At 35.3% G+C, this 21176-nt stretch overlaps 1 protein-coding gene across 2 annotated transcripts in view; it reads left to right on the forward strand.

The window, feature by feature from the left end:
* EXOC6B (exocyst complex component 6B) overlaps nucleotides 1-21176 on the forward strand; it is a 5967963-nt gene that overhangs the window by 3717412 nt on the left and 2229375 nt on the right. For both annotated transcript variants that reach the window (XM_044063970.1, XM_044063971.1), the window contains exon 18: nucleotides 6134-6313. In XM_044063970.1, the coding sequence (XP_043919905.1) occupies nucleotides 6134-6313 (180 nt within the window). The remainder of the gene's footprint in view (nucleotides 1-6133; nucleotides 6314-21176) is intronic.

A 21176-nucleotide genomic window follows, 5' to 3' on the forward strand; every position in this document is an offset into this window, starting at 1 on the left:
AAAAATGGCACAGACTTAACCTTAAACCTTCCAAGCCCTGCTAAACTACCTGCTCCCTTAGGCGGAAAGCTCGCCCTGCATGCAAAGAACTGGGAACTCATTACCCAGGACAAATGGGTTTTGAACATAGTTTCCCAAGGATACAGATTCCCCTTCGACACACTACCAACCCCAAATGGTTGGCTAGACATACCCCCAAATCAATAGGAGGAGGCCCAACTGCAAGTTCTCTGTCTTCTCAGTATCAGGGCTATTCAACCTGTCCCAGCAGAACAAAGGGGACACGGTTTTTATTCAAGACTTTTTCTGGTACCCAGAAAAGACAACTCCTGGCGTCCTATCCTGCACCTCTCTATTCTCAACACCTTTCTGGTGGTTCCAAAATTCAAAATGCTAACTCTTCAACAGCTACTTCCTGTGCTAGCCAAGGATGCCTGGCTGGCAACCCTAGACTTAAAGGAAGCTTGCCGGCACATCCCAATAAGAGGCTCCTGCAGACAATACCTATGTTTCAGGGTGGGCTCCATGCACTTTCAGTTCTCTGCACTTCCCTTTGGCTTATCTACTGCACCCAGGGTGTTCACAAAGTGTCTAGCTCCAGCCATTGCATTTTGCAGGTGGAGAAATATTCAAATTTACCTATACTTGGACGATTGTCTGATTCAGGCAGAAAGCCAGGACTTGCTATCACAACGGCATTCATAAAGAAACTTCTAACCTCATTGGGGTACACCATCAACAAAAATAAATGTCACCTAGTACCCTGCCAACAGATTGTATTCCTGGGAGCAAGCTTGAACACAAATTCCCAGATGGCATTCCTCACTCCGGAGAAACAAGTTTATTTGACAACCTACTTCAAACTGTTGGCCACAAAACCCCAGCTTTCTGCAAGGAAAATACTGCAAGTTCTGAGGTTCATGGTGTCTTGCATTCTACTAATTCCATTTGCAAGGCTGCATATGAGGAAACTTCAATGGTATCTAAAAAGCCTATGGTGTCAACATTCTCAGGACCTGGAAACAATGATTTCTATCATTCCTTGTATAAAGACAGAGTTCCACTGGTGGGCAGAGGCCTGTTACCACAACAAGGGACTTCCTTTCACTCTAACCCCTGCTGCCCAAACCCTAACAACAGATGCATCAGACTATGCATGGGGGTCTCACATGGCAGGGCAGTGCATTCAGGGCAAATGGAAACTGAGACAGATGCATCTGCATATCAATCAAAAAGAAATGTTAGCTGTACAGAATGCTCTGACAGCCTTCAAAGACTGTATTCTTCCAGGACAACTATTGGTAAAGACAGACAACACCACAGTTATGTGGTACATAAACAAGCAGGGGGGAACCCACGCATACCCTCTCTGCAGACTAGCCAAGACTCTGTGGGGTACAGCCTTGAGCTACCAAGTACACCTACAAGTACAATTCCTGCCAGGCAAACTAAATTAACTGGCAGACTTAAGCAGAAATCACATGGACCCACACAAATGGAAACTAGAACCCAAAATATTCAACCTCTTGATGAACAAATGGAGGACTCCAGAGGTAGACCTGTTTGCCTCCCCTCAGAACTACCAATTGAACAAATTCTGCACAAGAATTCCCACAGTCAAGCTTGGAAAGTGGATGCCCTCTCCTTTACCTGGGAAAGCCTCTCGGTTTATGCCTTCCCCCTCTGCCACTCCTCTCAAAGGTTCTACTAAAGATCAAGCAGGACAAGCCAAGGACAATACTGATTGCACCAGACTGACAATGCCAGCACTTGTACCCCCTCTTGCGCAGTATGACACTGCTGCAACCATGGCACCTTCCTCAGACCCCTTCCCTGCTGTCCCAGCAGGTGGGCCAGATTCTGCACTCTCAGCTTCAAACCCTGAACCTTGCAGCCTGGCTATAATTCCTTGAGCTCTCCTCTAGCTTCCCTAAGTAAGCAGGTGCTGGATGTCATTCTGGCAGCAAGGAGGCCTAGTACTAGAAAATCCTATGCTGAAAAGTGGAAAAGATACTGTTCCTGGAGCCAGGCTCAGGGGATGGGCACAATGGTGCTCACCTTACCTCATATTCTACAGTACTTAGCAGAAGTGCTCCACAAGGGCCTATCCTTCTCGTCAATTAAAATTCATGCCTCTGCAATATCAGCACATTATAATACTGAGCCACCCCTTGTAAAACAATTCCTTAGAGGGGCCAAAAATTTAAACACCCCCCCCCCCCCAGGAGAGCTCCCACTCCAGCTGGGACCTTAACTTTGTATTGGAAAAGCTCACTCTTCCCCCCTTTGAGCCAGCTGCAACAGCAGAGTTGAAATTCCTTTCTTGGAAAACAGCCTTCCTTCTAGCCATTACTTCAGCAAGAAGAGTATCTGAATTGCAGGCCCTCATGGCAGTGGGAACCCTTCATTATCTTCCATGCGGACAGGGTTTCCCTCAGGACTTATCCTTCCTTTTTGCCCAAGATGGTGTCTAGTGTGGCTCTAAATTGGTCCATTCATTTGCCTACTTTTTTCCCTAATCCACAAAACAAAGGGGAACGAATACTGCACTCTCTGTATGTGCACAGGCAACTTAGATTCTATTTGGACAGGACTAAGCCTCAGAAAATCTGAGCAGCTGCTAGTTGGTTTTACTGCAGGGGCAGAGGGGAAGGCCTTTTCAAAGCAAACCATTTCCAAATGGATAGCCCATTGCATTCATTTATACTACAAGCACCATGGAAAACCTAACCCACAGGGGATAAGATCACATTCCACCAAGCTGCATCTACCTCTGTGGCTTTTCTCAGAGGAGTCCCTACCAGGGACATCCTAGAAGCTGCTACCTGGAGCTCTGTACATACCTTCACCAAGCATTACCACATGCCTATCTTTTCTAAATCCAGATCTGGATTTGCCACTGCAGTCTTGCAGGGCTTAATAGCTGGCCCTAATGCTCTTTACCTTCCTCATCCCCTCCTTAGCTTTGGGAATCAACCCAAATGTGAAGACTGCAACAGTGAAACACGAAGAACATAATACAGTTGTGTACACTTACCATAAATGTAGATGTTCGAGGGTATTCACTGTTGCAGTCCTGGTTACCCTCCCTCCAGCCCCATGGCTCTACCTTTCCTTCTTGTTTAGTATATTTATTTCTATTGGTGTATTTACTTTTTGATGGGGATGTACCAAACCATATAATTGCTTCCTATTGTGGGGCACCTGACATTTGGGGCAAGAAAAACTGATGTAATGGAGTCGGCTGCATGTTTTATACCCCTGACGACCTGACGTCATGGAAGAAGAGAAAGCATCTGACGTAGAAATCGGAAGACTCTGGTATTCAGGCTGGCTGAGGGCTACCTGCAGGCAGATAACCCAAATGTGCTGACTGCAACAGTGAATGCACTTGAACATCTACATTTATGGTAAGTGTACACATCTGTACTATAAGCAGGCAGGGTATTTCATTTAAATGCTTGAATACATAGAAACACATCAGGATGGATAGCAGCATCATAAAATATCAACAAGCTGGTTAACAGACAGGCCTTACATAAATACATGGTTACATCTCAACAGTGTACTACAAAATGGCAGTCAGGCTCAAATGTGCTCAGTATTTATACACTTGTGCAAACCCTTGGATAGCTTCTTAAAGATACATTCACACATTGATCTACAGAAGCTATTGACTTTGACTCTGCAGTTGACAGTATCCCTTTCATTGGTCAAGTTGGTAGGTGTGATAGGAGCAGTCCTCCTTCCTCCATATCTACCACTCTGTGGTAATAGATTTAAGGAGATAGATGTCTGAAGTCATCTACTCATGAAAGAGACCCATCATGCTCCTTGTTATACTATTTTCACAGGTAAATACTAGGCTAATGACCACCAGGGTCTTTATAAGCCTAGCTGTACAATCTAACCCATTTTTTGCCCCTATGTATAGTGGGTGTTTATTAGGAGGGAGTTATGTTAGTTGGAATGTTTCTAGATTTTAATGTGGGGGGTATGTTAGTTTGGGTGTTACTGTCTGCCTCTGTCTGTCAGAGACATGGGGGCTAGATCTGACATGGATTTACAATTTCCTATCCATAGGTCAAGGTTATATTTAAATAGAGTTAGGGATAGAATCTGCTTCACATGGATGGGGATCCTCTGAGATACATATCTGTCTCACAAGTAGGTCTTATGTTACAAGCAGAATTTAGATCCTTGGATGTAGTGGTTCTGATGTTCATTTTCCAAATGTGGAAAAGGTTCACCAGGGTTAGTTTCTGAGCTTTGTATGTCAGCCATAGATTGCCTCTCAGTAACCTGTAGGAGACAAAATATAGACATAGGGCTTTAAGGTGGTCGCAGGGTCCCTCTTAGTTAAAATTATCACAAAATGATTTGACCTCTGGAGGGGAATCTGAAGATCAGGAATAGTCATCATTATCATCGGATCAGAGTTTGCAAAGTCACAGTCTTAATCTTCACCTTCAGTTTCTAATGAAGGTGTGTATTCCCTCCTTTTATGTGGCATTCCCAGAAGAAGGGATTTAAGTTCTTAGTTAAAATGGATGAAGCTATTTGTACTAAGTCAAAATCAGTTTGAGCTATACATTACTAGTTAAGAACACAGCTGCTTTTGATGTCCGGGTAGCCAAATCTGAACTGTTAGACTTCCACGCCATCAGCATCTGAAATGTGAGAGAGAGAGAGAGAGAGAGATGGAGATGGTTGTCTGCTTTCTAATAGTAAAGATAGGTTTATTTTCAGGTTTCTACCCATCCAAAGTGCAGTCATACTACAACTCCTAAAGGTAATATGGATTACAGAGAAAAGTAGGTGTATAGGAGCATGATTTACCTCAAGGAATGGGAACCTGAATATTAATATCTAACAGGGGAGTAGTGTCACATATGGAATAACAGGCTCAGAAGCATATGTTTCATTGACAGATTCAAATGGCTTTATTCTACTGAGTTTTTAACTTTGTATTTTCCCAGAAGTTTATTATGTTTCTCTTTACCCCTATGCCTTTTTCTGAAGATTTAGACACCACTATTACTGCCACAGTGTGTTCAGGAATGAACAGTCATGCTCTCTACCCATATAAAAACGCCACCAACGACGAGTACCTTTATGAGAAAACTAATGAACTAAGTGAACTTATCAGTGACTTTTGTTTTAGTTGAACATAAACGAAAGTTATGTATTTACCATAATGATAGATCCTTTGATTCCATTCCGTGCGAAGTGACAAAAGCGACCTTGAGCCACCACTTAGAGCCACGCCAGCAAATTTTAGTGCTCTAGCCCAGGCCCTCCAAGAATCCCTCCTTCCCAGAATGCCATTGTCCCTCCTGCCTAACTCTGGTCTAGCTTGACGCCTAAAGCATAAATATCTGATTTGCACTGCTTTGGACTTTAAGAAAACACAGTCCTGGTTTATATGTTGACAGGGGGCAAAGTGGACAGATTGTCATATCAAATGGACTGGAATGAAAAGATCTGTTGTAAAGTTCTAATAGGATTTTCTTAAACTGGTTTACCTTTCCTGCATATTGAGCCTCTTATGCTCTCAAAAGAGTGTGTTTTTTTTTTAGTCTTTTCACATTTACCTACACTTGTGGTTGTAATTTGATTATTTTCTGACTAAGAAGAACTGTTTATATTGCTTTTCTAGCAGTTATTTATTCTAATTGGGTGTGAGCTTTCAGGATGAGACCAGTGTAAGTAAATACCAGAATACTGAAGGGGCAGATTACTAGAGAAAACTGTGCCAGAATGCCACACACTACATATTGAGAAACTCCATATTTTGTGGCTTAACTGCAGCCTTTCTTATAGATTTGCAGTTGTCGCATTGAACGTTTGTCTGCATGACATGACAGCAGTTCGGTCTCATTCAAAAGTATTTGACATTGTTCTTTTTTAATCATTGCCACTTATATTTGAATTTTTGCTGGTGGTGCTTTAGTCTGTATTAGTCATACCTTGTACGCGAGTGAAATTATAAAAGCTGGTGCTAAGACATGCTAATTAAACAAGGGTTGATTGTTAATTTGCAGCAGGTTGTAATCCATCTTTTGCAGTTTATTTTTCTATGTCCCCTTCTTATTCTTATGTTCACTTGCTCTTATAACATTTGTTTGTTTAGGATGTCCGCCATGCTGCAGAGGAAGAAATATATACAACACTAAATCAGAAGATAGACCAATTTTTGCAGTTAGAAGATTATGACTGGATGGCCACAGAGTCAAGTGAGAAAGTCAGCGATTACCTTCTTGATCTCATTGCTTTTCTAAGCAACACATTTGCTGTCTTTACCCATCTACCTGTAAGTAAATACGTTTTTTTAAGTCCTGAGTAGAGACTCTCACTGTTGCCTATTATTTCAGAAACTAATCCAGTTGTTTCATACTCAGTTTTCTCTGTTTAAATATGTGGCATTTTTGAAAATATTACTTTTGTTTTTAATTTCCTTCTTGATTATTTGATGTGTGTATGCACGTTTTTTTTTTCTGAATGGCAAGCCCTTAAAGTACAAGTCATAGCAAGTAAGAAACAGATAGTCATCTTGAACAGGTAATTAATTGTAAGGTATTTATTTTATTGTATCCACAGATAGTGTCATTCACATTTGACACCAAGAAAAGAGAATGTTCAAAATTAGTATATTCCTGCTTGAAAGTTAGTTCTGCAATATCTTGCCAATACCTGGCAAAAATGACTATAATGTATAATGAGTTTACAATGAAACCTCATGACTGTTCAAACGTGCATGCAGACTAGTCAGAGCAAGCAATCATGCCCAATGTAAGTCCAACATTACCCACAGGAACAAGACCAACCGACAGCAGCCAGCAGTGAATATGTTCCATCCTTCCTAGAGTTACACAATTAAAAAGACAGAAATCGCAAATAAAAATAAATAAATAATAAAACAATCACACTTCAAGAAATAGCAGATGCACAAGAATTCAAGCACTATCATTTTGTGTTTATATCTACTATTCCTTCAAGAGAGATGTGTTCAAGTGCTCATGTAAACTGGCTATCATTGAAGCTACTTTTCGTGATGGCCGTGGATCTAAAATGCATGACTACAGTTACCTGCATTTTAGATCCACAGACCATATGAAAGCAGTAATTATAACAGGAACAAAGTTAGTATGCTGGGTGTACCCATGGCTGGCTTTGTTTTATCACTTGGGCCTTCTCCCTTGTGAGTAAACAGTTTACTATCAAATTTTCGAATGCATCTCCGTCGACTGCACTTTTGTCGAACACGAAAAATCGAAAACGGTAATGTCGAACTCCAAAAGCCAACCTAGGAACGGGTTTTAACATGGGTCGAGATAGGTGTTCACTGCTATTACCGAACTACAAACCTCTCCCCTATCTCGACCCATGTTAAAACCCGTTCTTAGGTTGGCTTTTGGAGTTCGACATTACCGTTTTCAATTTTCTGTGTTCAACAAAAGTGCAGTCGATGGAGTTACATTCGAAAATTTGATAGCAAACTGAGTAAACAATGCCAACTGTGAGTAAATCTATCATTGCTTACACTCAAGTCATGGATTGTTGGTTAAACAGCTCTGTAGATCTGTACTTTTAATTTGCAAGAAACTGTTTTGTAAGCAGGTTTGCACTCCTAAAATATACAAAATAATAAATTGAAGGTAAACAGGAAGTCAACAGTAGTAAACATTTCTAGCTGTCATTTTACATAATTTCTGGCTTAATTGTTTTAATTCGTTGTGTTTTTTTGGTAGTGCCACAGGTATTTCAATTGATTCTTAGAAAATGTATTCAAGCCACTCCTGATTACGAGACCATTGTTGACATTCTGTTAGCTGTGATGTGGTAATAGCAAGGTTCTGTGAAATTACTGGTGAAAGGCAATTATTTTCAGGTGCTTCCTTTGAATGCTTGGTAGCTGGACTACATTAGAGCCTTTTAAACTGTGGGAATGAACATAAAAACATCATCTTTGCTAAGCTATAAGAGCTGAAGTTTATTTGTGGAGAAACATAATGATTTAAAATCTTCAGAGGGAAAGCTGTGCTGTTGTTCTGTATATTAAGAATGTTTATAGCATCCTGTTGTGATATTTGGCAGATTTGAAGAGCTGTTTTCTTAAAAGTGTACATAATTCTCTGCATCAGTTGTTCAGCTTTTCTGTTGGTATTAAAAATATTAAAATGTCATTTTTAATGTTATATACAGTTTAGAACTGCGTCTGTAGCAGACATGGGAAAAATAAATTACAATTATGATAAATTTAAGTATTTCTGCACTAAAATATTATACAACTTAAGTGTGTGTATTCACATTGTAATTGAAATAAAATGCAGTGTACAGTAACTGGTCAGAAAGGAGTTGGGGAGCAGAGCCAAGATGGCCATCTGAATGCAGCACAATTTTAGAACTGTGTAGACCTATTTATTTAGACAGGAATATAGTCAAAGTTTGCTAATCATTTTTATAAAGACGTATTAATAATAAGTATAACCACAGTAAAATTCACCAAATTTGATAACGACCAGAAGAATGACCAGTGAAAAACAGCTCTACTTTCCAAAATACACTTTTATTTTAAAATAAATTTCTCTAGCGCCTCAGCCGTAGCCTTTACAGAGTAAAACCCTCACCACTAAAAAACCCTCCTTATATATTCAATTCAAACACATTCAATTAATCAATTACACACTAATTACTAAAACACATTCCATTAAACTTTTTAAAGTTAAAAAAACACTATATAAAACTCTGCTAATTGCATTCTTTGTTCAACCCATTAGGTAACAAAGTATTGTATTTCATTATTAAAATAGACTCCTTACGCCTCAATACATATTTTAATAACTCCGCATTTTCATATTGCAATGTTATTTGTTCCAATACTGTAACTTTCATGGTATTTGTTTCACCTTTGTGTTCTTTATTGAAATGTTCCGCTATAGGACTCATAACCTTGTTATTTTTTACATATCTAACATGCTCCTTTATTCTTTCAGCCAAAGACCTCTCTGTTTTTCCTATATAATATTTATTACATGGACAAATAATACCATAAATCGCACCCTTACTTAAACATGAATACGTACCCAGTGTATCAATTTTTTTTTCTACCTATCCTATCTATTTTCATTGTAATGTATTGACAGATGGAACATTTACCACAAGGAAAAGTTCCCCTCATCCCCACATTTTTCAACATTTTTTCTTTTGGTCTTATATATTTTCCATGCACTAAAAAATCTTTAAGATTTCGTCCCCTTTGATAGGAGACTCTTAATTCTGTTTGTGACAATGAGTGAACATCTCTTCTTGTCTGTTTCCAGTACTCTTTTAATCACTCCTCTCATTTTTTGTGAAAGTAAAGTGTACTTAGTAACAAAGAACATGGTCTCACTACCTAATGTTCCCCCTCTATCTTTTGTTCTCCTTCCACTAGGTTTGTCTCCATTAACTGCTATCCCATTTTGCTTTATATCAAATACTTTCTGTAAGCTTCCATATACATCCTCTGTCTTATAACCCCTAGAAACAAACATTGAGGCTACTTCTTGTGCCTCTTCTCATGCTTCTTTGATGTCGCTGCTCAGTCTTTTTATCCTGAGTATTTCCCCATAAGGGATAGATTCTATTGTGTGGCTCGGATGACAACTAGTAGCATATAGCATTAAATTGATTTGATCAAATTTCTTATATATATTAGAATGAATTTTCTCATTTTTATTCTCTTTTAGTGTTAGATCTAAATAATTTATCCTTACACCTCTCTGAATGCCATCAAATTTAATCCCATATTTATTTGCATTTAAATACTCTATAAAATTAAATGACACATTTTCTCCCCCTTTACAAATAAAAATTCAATCTATAAATCGAAAATACTTAACCACATGCTTCCTATATTTTCCACTAACCCCATAAATAAATTAGCATACACTGGGGCAAATGCCGCCCCCATTGCTGTTCCTACATTTTGTCTATATAAACTCCCATCAAATTCAAACATGTTATTCATAAGACAAAAATGTACTAATTCTTTAATATACTGTGTTCTGGGGCTGTCCTCTAAAAAATATTGTATAGCCTCAAGGCCAAAAGCATGTGATATATTGGTGTACAAACTCACCACATCCACTGTTGTGAAATACATGTCCTCGGCCCATATTAAATCCTTAATTTTACTTAAAAAAGTCAAAAGAATCCTTTATGTAAGAGGGTAATTTTATTACTTCCTTGACTAAAATTTCATGCAACAAGCAACTTAAATTATACGTAAAATATCCAATAGCTGATACAATAGGACATCCTGGTGGCCGTGATAGATCCTTATGAATTTTAGGAACACAAAAGAATTTTGCTAATGTACTTCTCTTAACATTAAGTTTGTGCGTTGCATCATATGTTGTAAAATAATGCAATCTAATACCCTTCTTCAACAGCATTTAAAATTCACATTGTTCTCGTGTTAGATTCACTTCATCTATCTTGCTATATACCACCTGATTATGTAAATGTTGCATGCATATTCTATAACAGTCTTTTGAATTCATTACCAGCAGTTTGCCCCCTTTATCTGATGGCTTCAAAACTATTTCATCATTCTTACTCATACATTGTAGTTTGACCCATTCATTCTTTGTTAAATTGTATTCCTTATTCAGGCCTTTGAACTCATTAAATTCTTTTTCAGTCATTAAACCCACAGCATTATTAAAACACTGGATATGTGAATTTTTACTTGGAGGCATGAAAGTACTATGTCTTAATTTTACTTGTATCCAACAAGCTGTATGCATTTGTTTCAGATTCCGACTCACAAGAGAAATAATAATCACTACTTTCAGAATCTGAAATTTCATTAATTATGTTTTCTTCCCTCTCTTCTATATAATTAAAATATTCTTTAAGGTGCATTTTACGCACTAAATTAAAGATCTCACCTTTCATTTCATACATTCTTGGCAAAACTGTCGGAATAAACTTAATACCTTTGTTTAAAACCGACAACTCAGTTTCATTGAAAACATAATCAGATAAATTAACGACATATTCCGGTACAATAGTACCTTCTACCTGTTCATATGGTCCATTTGCTTCTTTTAAATCGTCCCTCACCCAGGTCTCTTTGGCGTTCTTGTCCTTGCCATCCTCGCTTCCTGGTGGTGTAATTTTGTCCATTGGAGCCCCTAAAGGTCTTGCGAAAGGATTCTGGATCTGCCGCTCCCTGTAAATCCAGAAAATTGTCATTTACTCTCTCCTCTTCATCAAATGAAGACGCTCCACTCTCCCCAAAAACAAAACTCCTATTTCTCTGTTGACCGGAAGTGATGTTCTCTTTTTGAAAGCCGACGCTCCTCCTCTTTGGCTTTTGAATGGCTGAAAGAACAAATGCTTTCTTGTATTCATAGTCACGAATGTCCCTATGCAGCTTATACTTTTTACGATCTACTAGATCTCTATCATAAGACAAAAGTTTATTGTTCATGTTCACCAAAAAGGTCTCTAATATTGAATTAGATGTTATATTAACAATCTCTTCACATATTTGCTTAGTTTCCACCAAAAGCTTCTCTCTCTTTATTCTCTTTTGATGAAACTTAACCTCAAGTTCTTCTGAAAGCACAAAGGGAGATGAAGGATTTTTAATAGACCTTAAATCCCTCAGCGTAATCTCCAGCTCCTGGTACCTCTGAAGACTACCAATATTATAATAGACAGAAGTCTCTTTGAAAATCATTTTCTCTAATTTTGAACACAGTTCTTGTGCTGTTGGAATATCCGATACCTGTGTTTTCTTACCCACCAAGGCAAATAGGTTAGTATTAGTCCGTGAACGGGAATCTTCCCATTTCTTAAAAATGCTGGATACCGATCCCCCTAACATCTCAGACGTTCCATTCTTGTTACCATGTAAGGTTCCTTCATTATTTCCATTAGCAATTGGCACCGCAACTCGATTATTAGCTTCTCCACTTCTGTTGATAAAATCCATTCCTGTTTGCTAATCATTTTTATAAAGACTTATTAATAATAGTTTAAACTTCAAGTTTACAATTTTTGGTGGATCTGCTCAAAGAAATTCCTGTCAAAAATACTGGGGACTTTATCTATATGAACATGAGCAGCTCCAAGCATTCCCAAACAGACACAGCACTGAAGAAAGAAATGCAGATCGTGATTGCAACTCTGCAAACATTGTCCTCAAAAGTAGATGGATTTCAGCAAAACCTTGAAAACCTCAGAGAAGACAGCTTAAAGCAAACTGAAGTATTTTACGAATTACTACAACAGCAGCAAAATAAAATACTGGATATTGAAACTGCCTTAACTGACATTGATGGGAGACTTAAAGAAAATGAATTACAAACTGCATTTCTCCTCAAATAAAACACCTTGTTACAGAATAAGCTTGATAACTTAGAAAACAGGGAAAGAAGGTGCAATATAAGAATTTTTCGGTCTCCCTGAAAAAACTGGAGACCACCTTATTTCTTTCCTAAACCATTGGATCTCTGAAATTTTGGATCTTCAGTAATGTTTTTCGCATTGAACAGAGAGAGCCCACAGAGCAATAGGAAAGCCAGTACCAACTTCCTCTTCATCTCCAGTAAGATCCATAGTTATAAAATTTCTGTCATTCATAGACAAAGACGTTGTTTTAAAGACTGGCTGGAGGAAAGCCCCTTTAAAATTCAATCAAAATATCATCAGATTTGACAGTGACTATTCCACTAAGGTTCTTCATAGGAAGGAAAAATGCTGACCTCTTGTTGAACTGTTAAAGCAAATAACATTAAGACTCAAATCATATACCCTACAAGAATCAAACTACATCTTTCCAATGGAACAAGAACATTTAACAATTTTGATGAAACAGCTGCCTTTATAAAACAAAACATAATTTTGGTTTCTGAAGATGTGGACTGTTCTCCCATCTCATTAAAAAGACTTTTGGAGAAAACACACTTGGACAGACACAAAAAAGGAAAAAGAAAAAAAAAGACTGATACATCTGTAAATTCTAATAAATCTCTCAAAGCATCTACTGATAAGTGATACTTATTTACATCAGAAAAAAAGTTGAACCTTAAATGGACATACTGCAATTTACTTCATTCAGAACCTTTGAAGCAAAACTCTTATTTCTTACCATTAAGTTACAATCTTATACAAATATAACACAAATATTACTAAATGGAAATGACAACTAATTTCTCTGCTAACTACAAGTAACTTTGTTTAAATTATTCACTGAGTGCTTGTCACTACTGCAGCATGGTGGGGGTTTCCTTTTGTCAGTATGCTTTCTTTCAATGTTTTTCTTACTCTGTATTAAATTTCTTCCTTAACCACCATAATTCAACCTTAATTTGTTAAAATATAGTCTTTTATTAGTATAGCTATGCTTTAATAGAACAAAAATGGCTTGGGGACTGTTAAATCATCTGCCTGGTATGTTGTTTAGATGTAAATACTCGTGAAACTGACACAAAATTTTGTGATGCTTTTTTAAGCATTTCTTTCTATCTTAACATTTTCAAACTGCAGTTTTTCACTTAAAAATCACCTTATTAGCATGAGATGAATCTTTGCTTAATTTTCAAAAAATGTTAATTTATGTTATATGCAAGTAGACTTTTTGTTTGATTGGGTTATTTAATTAGTTTTGAATCCAGAAGTTTTATTGTTATCATACATAGACTGCATCCATTTTCTTAGGCGAGTTCTTCTTTGCAGTTGCTATATTTCTTTTTATTTAGACTCTTTTTGTATCCTTATTTGATTTAATGTTCCATAGCTACAACTATATATCAAATAGTTCCACATTTAGTACTAATTAGTATTGATTTATACTTCTTTTCTTTCTTTACATAATTATTTCTCTGGAGATGAATAGCTCCCAAATACAATATGGTCCATGCAGTTTGATGTCAGACTCAAAGAAATGATCAGTTAATGTGTGTATTTGTTTATATGTATATATATAAAATTTGTATTTATATATAATATATAGTTCGAGAGACGTGTATGTATTTACACAAACACACACTCTCACAATATGTACACATGTGTAGGTTTTTTTTTTTTTGCAACAGCAGCTTCTAAGGTTAAATGACTTCAATCTTGTGTATATCATTTTATGCCCAAAGATGAATGAACACTTTTTTTAAAGGAAGGACATTCAGTTTTGTTTTAAATGCTGCTGAACAGTGATGATTACAGCATTATGTATATAGTTTTCTTGTGCAAATTATCGTTCTAGCAGTGTTTAGGGAAATCTGAGTGACATTCATTATATATTTTTCTGTTCTTGTCCATGAATTTCTTTCATTGTAATGATATCCTTATTACATGAAGTTGAGATGTTACTGGTATGGATGGACCTCATGTTGTGGCACTGATGCTCATTGGTGCTGCATACTGACATTTGTGTGAATTTATCTCTTTACCTGCTCAGAATGTGGCCCAGAAAGGTGCATTGTTAAGAATACATTTCTGTGGGAATGCCTACTGTAATGTGGTACAGTGGCTTAGCACAGTACTGGTAAGTTTCAAAGTAAGTCTCATAAAGATAGCCTTTTATCTTTAAGCTGCTTATTTATTATTTACTATGACAGAGAGTGTGTGTGTGTGTATATATATATATATATATATATATATATATATATATAGGAAAATGCAGCTTCATATTAGTGAATCTTTTTGTTTTAGTTCATACTCAAAAACTTAGATGTCTCTTAGAGCCTTTGTTTTTACTCATTTATAATAGTTTTTAATAATGAACAGACTTTAATCTGAAATGAAAAAGTAAATGAATGGTTACACTATTCACTAAATTGCTTTTTCTGTGAGCAGTAATCTATTTCATCTGATCGGTATAATTTGTATTAATCCCCTAAATTCCTCTACTCTTTTATACTCTCATAAAAAAAGATTTATTAATTAGTCCTTTATATGTATAAAAAAGAAACCTCTTTTGATGTTTGGGAAGTATGTATTTTAAATGCTTCTGTTTATAATACTTCAGCTGTTCACATTAATATCATTTAATTTAATAAGCCTCATATATAGGACTTGTTAGAGCTGCTGGATATGGTTTTGATGGCTACCGAAAGCAGTCTAATAGATCTTAGTTTATTTCTTAGACTGGGAATTTTAATAATTCCATGTTTTTTTTTAGAAATTCTTACTTCTTTTGATTATATGTCTTAGATCTTATTTTCCTTTTAGCTAGGCCTGAATTTATGATACTACATTTTACAAATATTGCTAATGTCATTCCACTTGATATATTTACTTGCAGATAGTTGTGTTTTTATATATTAGAAAGAGTCATGAGATTAATACTTTAATCATTGCTTACTGTATTTAAAGAACTTCATATACATTTAAGTCTTTGTCTATAACGTCCTAAAACGTCAGTGGAGTGGTCTGAAGGAGAAGGTTAAACCTGCTAAGGTACTTAAATGTCAATAAATCACAAGTTGTAGTCTTACAGGAAACTCATTTCATAGCCGCTGAAAAAAATATTTGGAGTCCTAACAATTACCTAACACTAGCCCATTCCTAATCTAAGAGGGGGGGGTCATTATCCTGTGGAAGAAAAGTGTCGTAAATCCCCAAGTCTCACATAAATATGAAGACCCAGAAGGATTATTAGCCATTATTAATTTAAAACTCAGTAACAGAAGGACATTTGTTAACCTGTATTGGTTTCCACGTTTAGGAGTAATAGCATAACATTACCTTGATCCAATAATCAATGTTTATAAAGGCAGTCTCATTCTGGGAGGAGATTTCAACTGTATCTTGGGTACCTCTAGCACCTTAGTCGACCACTTAGACTCACCCCTACTGCAAAACTGTTTAAAACATGGATTGAATCCCTCAGTTTATATGATACATTCAATTCTAATAATAACTCATTATGTTTTTCTCATATAGATCATAGATTCAAAACCCAAACAAGAATAGACAGAATTTTAGTCACTAATAAGTTAAAATGTCATCCTTTTCTATACTCCCATGTCCTCTTTCAGACCATAACTCTCTCATACTCAAATTGCAACTTGATTTTGCAATGTTAACTTCATAATTAGAATATCAGCTTATATAACCAAAATCAAAGATTTCAAACATTGGCTTTTAACAGAATTGCAGTTCTACTTAGAAGCAAATCATACTGATGATACTAGTAATGGTCTGGGATGCTCTAAAAGCCCACATTTATGGTAAAACTGTTACTTGGTATAGAAATAAACTAAAAGAATGGGACTCAGAGATACAGAATGTACAACTACAACTTTCAACAATTAAGTCCAGATTTGTGCACCTGTCATCTGATGACAAAAAGGAAATAGATGAGCTAAACAGGAAGTACTTGGATATTTTAACACACAAAACAAATTTGGCATTAGAAAAACTGAAATTAAATTCTTATGCCTTAACTGCAAAACATAAGCATAATCTATCAGTGAGAGTCAACATTCAATCTAAGTCAAATAATATTATGAAATTATTACATGAATGTGCCAATGAGTCAGTATCTGCCATAGGTGATATTCTTGAAGCTTTTAGATTTCATTATTAAAAAACACTGTAACTGTAATAATCTAACAAATAATTCTCTTAACACAGAACTATTTTCTCTTAATCTAGAGGCAATCCTTGATAAACTTAAAACTGATCTGGAGAAATTAATATCTATAAATGAAGTTAAAGGTAAAATTAAGAAGTTTAAAAGTAATATAGCCCCTGGTGTGGATGGGAATTATTATAGAAATTTATAATTTATTTCCTTCAAATATTATATATTTTTTTTCACAAAACTGAAGTACAAACTCAAAATATTATACCATCCTGGCAATATTCACTTATTACTCCAATTCTGAAGACTAATAAAGACCCACAACTTTGTAGCTCCGGTAGACCTATTTCACTCTTAAATAATGATTATAAAATCTTCATGTCCATATTTGTTGACAGAATGAAAGTCCCACTTTCAGAAATGATAAACAGTGACTAATCAGGATTTATCTACAAAAGACATACTCATGATAATATCAAAAGAATTCTTACTGTCATTGAATTTTTAAATAGGATGAAGAAGCATTGCTGATTAGTTTACACACAGAGAAAGCCTTTGATTCTGTTAACTAGGGTTATCTTTTTGGAATATTGACTTCATTTGCATTTCTATATTAAAAATGTTTATAAGAACAATTTATCTTATATCAAATTAGGTCCTTTCACTTCAGAAGTGTATACCTATAACTAAAGGTACTAAGCAAGGCTGCCCACTATCCACTATTTTATTCATACTAGCCACTGAAGTTTTTGCCAGTCTGATACAAAATAACACAAAGATTATAGGCATTAACATTTATAATCATTATAACTGTAAAGTAACATTTTTTGCATATGACATTTTACTTATTTACCCAACTCAAAAACAATTCTGTGTGAATTAGGTTATATAGCAAATTATTTTCAAAAACTTTATGGTCTTCATTTTAATAATTAAAATCTAAACAAATTATACGTGATAAAAAGTTAAAAAATCAATCTGATAATCTAACCGGCAGTGGAGAATAACAAGTTACCTGAATTATTTGAGCATAGTTTTATGTGGTACTATACAGAAGACAGTAGAACTCAACTATAAAAACATCATGTCTTTAATAAATAACCACATAGGTAAATGGAATAATATGTTCATTTCCTTTGAAGATAGACTACAGTTGATTAAAATGACTATTTTACCAAATTGCTATAGTTCCCAATATGTTTCCTGTAAATAAATTCATTAAAGGTATAAATAATTTATTAGTAAACTTTTTATTGTACCCGAATAGAAGTAGAATTGCCTACCTACATCACATTAGACCTTGGGAGCAAGAGGGTATAAAGGTCCTAGATACTGACACATAAATCAGAGCATTGTTATTCAAGGATCTGATAAACTGGATTGACCCAAATTATAATTGCAAGTGGAAATCCCTACATCTTACTATATTACTTAACGAGAACACTCTGTTAGCAAAATTCCCTATAAGTGATCTTACTAATAAATTTTGGCATTTTGTATGCTATATTGTGCAATATAATATAACCAAACCTACTAAACTAATTGGACCTTATTTTCAACAGTTTTAGGAAATGTATTGATTCTAATGTGGATATTAAAACTTCGATTTAGTAATCCCTTTAAAAATCGCAAAGAATTTTCCAGATAAATTACATTTCAACACTTTTAATGCATGGGAAGTCAGGAATTTTAATTGCTGGCAACACTGTATCTAAACATATTAGATACTAAACAAATTGTTTAAGAATATGGTTTGTCATCTCAAGATTGGCCATTATTACAAAGCATACTAACCTACATACAAGATCTTTGCAGAATCATTAAAAAACTCATCTTTTCTGGATCAACCCTCCTTAATATTCTATTTATCTGTTAAAAACCAGTATCACTTCCAAATTATATGGCATGCTAATAAAATATAAGTCCACTTTAATGTCTAAACACTGGAGTTTGTCTTCTAATTATTCTCATTTGGAAAAAACTAAAATTTTATATTCTGTTAAATCCACATCCTGAGTTCAATATTGGAGCATTTTTACTTAGAAATGCCTCCATAGAGACTTGTTAACTCCAGACAAAACTGCTAAGTTTAGTAACTCTGAAAATGTAATTTGTTGGAGATGCATTAGAACCTTGTAAAACAGATTGGTTTCATATTTTTTATGAATGTCCCAATTTAAGACAGTACTGGGAAAATACTGATAATTTTCGTAAAGCTTTGTTTTCAGATTCATTTCCATTAATCAAAACAATAATCTACTTTAATATATATGAATATTTTAGTATGAACAAAATTAATTCTTATCTTTATGGAAATTCTAGCTGTAGCTAGAAAATGTATCACCAGAAAGTGGAATTCTGTCAACTCTCCAAATATTGATGACTTATAAACTTTGTTGAAAGAAGTGGTATCTAAAGAAACCAGAACAAAAGAACTATGAATTCCTACAAAGAGCTTCATCAGCAGTCCTTGGATAAGGGTTTTATCTCTCATTGAGACTTTCCAAAGTGACTTTTAATTCTAAAATTCTAAAATAATCTTTTTTGCAAACAATTGTTTCTATACATTTCATACATTCCAATGTATATATAGGCCTGAGGTAGTTAGTGTGTGTTATATTCAAAATTCTTGATTTAAAACAACTGTTTATTATTGTATCTTATTGTTTTTAATGAATTTAAATAAAACATTTGAGTAAAAAAAGAAAAGAACATGTGAAGATGCAGGCATTAGAGTGTAGGTGGACTAGTATCACATATAAATTGAAGGTATATCAGACATAAAAGTAGTATTTAAAAATACCACCAAGAAAAGGCCACTGATAGGAGAAAAAATCCAAGTTTAATAAAACACTTAGCGCCTTAGCATAAACACCTTCCAAGCGTAAAACACACTAAGCAGAATCAGTTTAAATACTTATATTTTTATTAATACAATCATCAGAATCATCCCCCAATTAATCAGTAATACAATTAAATTATTTAAATCACATATTTCTAATTGCACTCCTTGTTAAGCCCAAAAGGCTTCAAGGGTACCATACTTTAAAATAAAAAATGTTTCTTTCTTAAGTAATTTTTCTTTTAAGCTAACATGTTCTCCTAAGCAAACTTCAACCTTCTCCAAAACACACCCTTTTAACTCATAAGGGTTGGAATTATGATGTAAAAAATGAGCACCTAATGTACTTTCCTGTTTTGTATTTTTAGTATCCCTCACATGTTGTAGTCAAATCCTAAAACTTCTATAGGTTTCCCCAGTGTAAAACAGGTTGCAAGTACACTTCAACACATAGACAATACCTTCTGTGCAACAAGTATAAAAAAGCCTTGGGACAAATCTGACTTAGTTGATTTGATACTTAGAATGTTGGTCTTGAAGGTTAGGGTACATAGATACAAATTTGTCTTAAGGCACAATGCTTATGTCTATTTTTGTAATCTTTAACTTCTGTTTTTTTTTTTGGAATGTGGAAACAGAGGTTGAGACAGCTGTGCATGTCATATGATACAGGGCCTAGATGATGGATGTTTTAATCGCTTGTCTGAGGTTAACTGCATATTTTATTTCAAAATGTCTTATTTGACCCAGATAATACCCATCTTGAATTGTACCTCCAAAACATTTCATAGAAAGATGGTATTATATTTGCTGTATTTTTTGGTTAGGTCTTTTATCCGTTTTAAAGCTTTAATTTGAGGAGTTTTACCAACATGGTTAGTTCAAGGATGTTCACAGTGGTTATCTCTGACTGGCAAACTGGTTCCTTATAAGGAAGGATTACATATGTACAGGGTCTGTCTTTGCTCAACTGGTACCCTAGGTGAAAGGTCTCCATGGCCTCCCCCTACAATACCAGGTGCCATCATCCTAGTCTACCTACACCATCTAGATTGCTTTAGTCTTCCTTTTTCTGACAGTTTGTCTTACTCTTCAGTGTTTTCTTTATTCATTCAACACATTTTAACTAGCAAAGACGTTCTAGTTACCTGTGTATGAAATAACTGCATTCATCTGGGGTTCTAGATGCTCTGAGATGGATTTTACATTTTTTTAAACAACTTTTTCATCCAATGATGGCCTGAACAAAAATCATGATTAAGGGAAGAAATATAGTCCTGTCTGTCAACTTTAAATCCTTTTAACACACCCTAACTGACCAAGACTACACATAACTACATTAAACAGGGAGTTCTACTTGATCTGAGGTGTACAATTTTTTTAGACAACCTTTCATCCAGTGATGGCCTGGAGAAAAATCATAATTAACGGAAGAAAATCAGCCTTATTCTTAAACCATGGTTTCCCAGAATCTTTTAACACACCCTAACTGACCAAAACTACACTGTAATAACTAAGTTAACAGGAAGTCTAGTGGCCTGTAGAAACCCAAAAGGCATGTAGTAAAAATGCTCCGAGGTGCATTTTAGTGTTTTTTTTTCTAACCTTTTCATTTAATGAAAGCATAGACAAAAATCACCCATAAAGAAAGAAAATGAAGTCATACTTTCTTATTTATTGAGGAAATGAGTTGTATCCAAAGATAAGTGCTCAAAGATAACCGAATAGCAGTGCACAATAAACACAGAA

Source organism: Protopterus annectens, chromosome 2.part2, assembly GCF_019279795.1.
Source record: "Protopterus annectens isolate FY-2018-M chromosome 2.part2, PAN1.0, whole genome shotgun sequence".
NCBI classification, from domain to species: domain Eukaryota; kingdom Metazoa; phylum Chordata; order Ceratodontiformes; family Protopteridae; genus Protopterus; species Protopterus annectens.